Source organism: Glandiceps talaboti, chromosome 3 (assembly GCF_964340395.1).
Source record: "Glandiceps talaboti chromosome 3, keGlaTala1.1, whole genome shotgun sequence".
Taxonomy (NCBI): Eukaryota; Metazoa; Hemichordata; class Enteropneusta; family Spengelidae; genus Glandiceps; species Glandiceps talaboti.
Window position 1 is genome coordinate 25,975,880 of NC_135551.1, and position 3,498 is coordinate 25,979,377.

At 36.0% G+C, this 3,498-nt stretch overlaps 1 protein-coding gene across 1 annotated transcript in view; it reads right to left on the reverse strand.

Moving 5' to 3' along the window:
• The window catches only part of LOC144433288 (transient receptor potential cation channel subfamily A member 1 homolog), a 13,120-nt gene extending 10,282 nt beyond the window's left edge, over window positions 1–2,838 (reverse strand). Inside the window, exons 1-5 of the mRNA XM_078121594.1 lie at window positions 2,777–2,838; window positions 2,403–2,453; window positions 1,401–1,487; window positions 814–1,038; window positions 384–507 (exon numbers count right to left, since the gene is read on the reverse strand). Of these exons, the coding sequence (XP_077977720.1) occupies window positions 384–507; window positions 814–1,038; window positions 1,401–1,487; window positions 2,403–2,453; window positions 2,777–2,838 (549 nt within the window). The remainder of the gene's footprint in view (window positions 1–383; window positions 508–813; window positions 1,039–1,400; window positions 1,488–2,402; window positions 2,454–2,776) is intronic.
• Window positions 2,839–3,498: the final 660 nt, after the last annotated feature.

The following is a 3,498-nucleotide window of genomic DNA, read 5'->3' on the forward strand; positions in this document are numbered from 1 at the left end:
TTTAATACTGGGGTCCACGTTTATAGGTGTTCGCCACATGTGTGGGCTACCTAACTATCTCAATAAATATATGCATAAATTAGATAAAACCGGGGGAACTTGCATAGTTCGATAGAATCAAAGTGACCGAGACCTTTCTTACTTACAGCATGGAAATTATTGTGATCAGGGCTCGAACCCCAGCCGAAGAAGCAAGCTGTTTAACCAGCCAACCACCGAGAACCCAAGTTGAAATTAGAGGTACATATATTATGACAAGACAACGACTAATGCAACTTTTATTTTTGAGATATGTACCTGTCACGAAAAAAACTACTTGAGAAAGAACAAAAACATAACCATTTAAATTCTAATTAGAATTATACTAAATCTATGAACCTTACCTTTGATTTGTCTTCCGGGTCAATTGAATATGTAATTTTACGCATCGCATTAATCAGTGTTTTTACACAATTAGGCCGTCCATTCGATGCGGCGCAATCTAATGGTGTCCACAAAATGGCATTTCTACAGACGAATTATAACAACTTGAGGCAAACAATAACAGATCGATATAATCAGACATGTTAGGGTTACTTCTTACTTTCTTACTTTATTGTTGATTATTTTTTACTGTTGCTTTTGACTGAATTGTAGATTTACACAGGTCGATAAAGCATATTTTTAAAACGTCAACACAATTACTTGAAGCAAAATGAAAATAGGTTAATAACCTTACTTACTATAGGACTACTTTCATTGAAAATTCCATGATAAACGAAAGCAAATGACCATTTCGTAATTGAAACGATGGAAAAGAGGTGTAACGAATACCTTGCCATGACGTCTGCATCTTTTTCGATCAACAACTCCACCGTCTTTAGATGGCCTCCTAGAGCAGCAAGGTGGAGTGGAGTATTCATGACGTCATTCTGAGCCATAACGATTGATATTTTGTGTTTATATGATTTGTCACCACGTTCATTTGGTGAAACACCACTTTCTGTCGAATTAAGACTTCGATTATAATCTTTATCATTGGACCTATCCTCTTCATCCCTAAAGATAAAACAAAGGATATTAATGAGCATTAATTAGTCTAAGATATAAAGTACAGTATTGTGTGATACACTTATAAAAAGTAATCTTATAATCAATATCTTATACCTCTGGTATACCGCTATTATGTAATACTTTCATGGTGGTGGTGTGAGGGGTAAACTGCCTCTAGCAAGACCATTCATTTACTCCGTTATAAATCACTTGCGAAATCATAATGTTCTTCTCGTGGTTCGAATTTATGAGTATTGGATGAATAGGAGGTCGAATAGAAGATAACGGATAGAGACGTTTAGTTTAGAGGTGGATGGGGTAAACGGGTGTATCATTTTTCCTGAGACATGACAGTAGCGACTATTTACCTGTGTGGTTCCACGTGCACTGTCTTCGAATTCTCCGTGTTAATTTTGTCTTCCGTCTTATCCTCCTTTAGTTCACTCTTTCCAGTACTGGTAAAGTGAAGATATGTAATAAGATGATTTAGGATTACTGTTTAAAAGTTGTCAAAATGCAGACATTTCAACTACTTGCGTTCAAAATGATGTGTTTCATAATGGGATTCATCCATGCAGCTTTCATAATCTTATTACATACTATTCGAAAAAAGGGAAAGTCCAAAACTTGAAGCATAGCTCACAGAGGTAAACAACATTTTGCCTCAAATATCGTTCCACTGTGAAATCAACAATACTGTCATACATTTCTCGTCCGAGCAACATAGATCTTTCTATAATTATAATTATCTAATTTATAGAATGGTAAAAAATCCAGTTCAGTCGATCATCAATGTAACAGTATACCAAATTATAAAGAATCTTAATAGTTATCAATTTTGAAAAGGATACAAATTGAAATTTTATTACAATATTAAACATAACAAAAGTCATTGTAAACATTGAACATAACTAACTGGGCACACTATCGTTGCATTTTTATTTACTTATGATGAAACGTGTACTGCCCGATTGTTTGATATTTTATACCATTGTTCCTTAACTTTATCAATCAACCTGGAAGGATAAAGCCTTGGCCAGCCAGCATGGTCCAGGTTGCACGTTGTTAGTAGAAGAAGTTGCTAATTAGAAATCACCAATCCAAAAGTAACGTAAAGTTAACCACCACCGTACCAGCAGCAGCGTCTTTAATTCTGTCTTAGGAGTCCAAAAGTAATAGATAATACAGTTGCTAACGACTGGGAAAACAAATCATCAATGTTTCTAATCTGAATTAGTTGACAAGGTGGACGCAAGATAATAGAAAGCCCGCTGCTTTAGGAAAACCTTTGTAAAATTCAAAATTATTTACAAATCTTGATTCTATCTTTAACGTATTCCGTGGATACTATAGTACTGAACAGTACTTACTATTGCGCTTTTAACATTTCCGCTCCCTTCTCTGTTTGATTCTTTCCATCTCTAGTAACAAACGGAAAAGAATAAAATTACTCCAGAGTTACCAAATACATGCACTTGATACTAATGTGTACTAGGGAAATAAATCGAAAGTTTTAGAAATGATCTTCTTTTATTCTCAATCCACCATTGTCCTGCAATATTTCTTTCCATGTTAGGAGCAATTGCAAAGTGTACATCAGCGTCCAGAGTATCACTCAAACCAAAGGAACACGTACGTTCCACATACCGGTCTAGAAAGCCCACCTTCATGTCACGGTCCAGGGCAGAATTTGAACGCAGAACAAGCGATTAATGCGTTATGGTATTAGAACTTCTATACTTGCCCGTGTTGAACAGCACCTGTTGTTCCAGAGGCACTATTTTCCTCATCAGCTTTACTTAACATTTCTGTTCCCTTTTCTATTAATTTCTTCACAATTCTGGAAATACAAATTCGGAAAAAAGTATTATTCGTCACAACATGTCAGTTTTGCTTGTTAGGATGTCATCATGACATCTTGACAAATACTCTCATATACAATAATTAAGACGAACATTTTGTTCGAGTTGCTGTATGTGCCAATATGGTGAAGCCTTTTCCCAACATTGCATTGTCACTTCTCGTTATAATTAATGTATCCTACTTAGCTACGACATGTACGGCCGCCACACATCTATGCAAACCCGTACATGCCATCTACAAAAAGCAAAAAAAAAATCTCGTGCGCTCGACATAATAAGTTGTGCCCTTGAGATAATAAGTCGTACGATCGAGATATTATCTTGAGCACACGACTTATTATCTCGTGCACTCTAGATAATCGAACGCACAACTTATTATCTCAAGCGTACGACTTATTAGCTCGAGCGCACGACATATTATCTCAAGTACATCATTTATTATCTCAAGGGCACGACTTATTATCTCAAGCGCACGACTTATTATCTCAAGCACATCATTTATTATCTCAAGCGTACAACTTATTATCTCGAGCGCACGACTTATTATCTCAAGGGCACGACTTATTATTTCAAGCGCACGACTTATTATCTCAAGCGTACGACT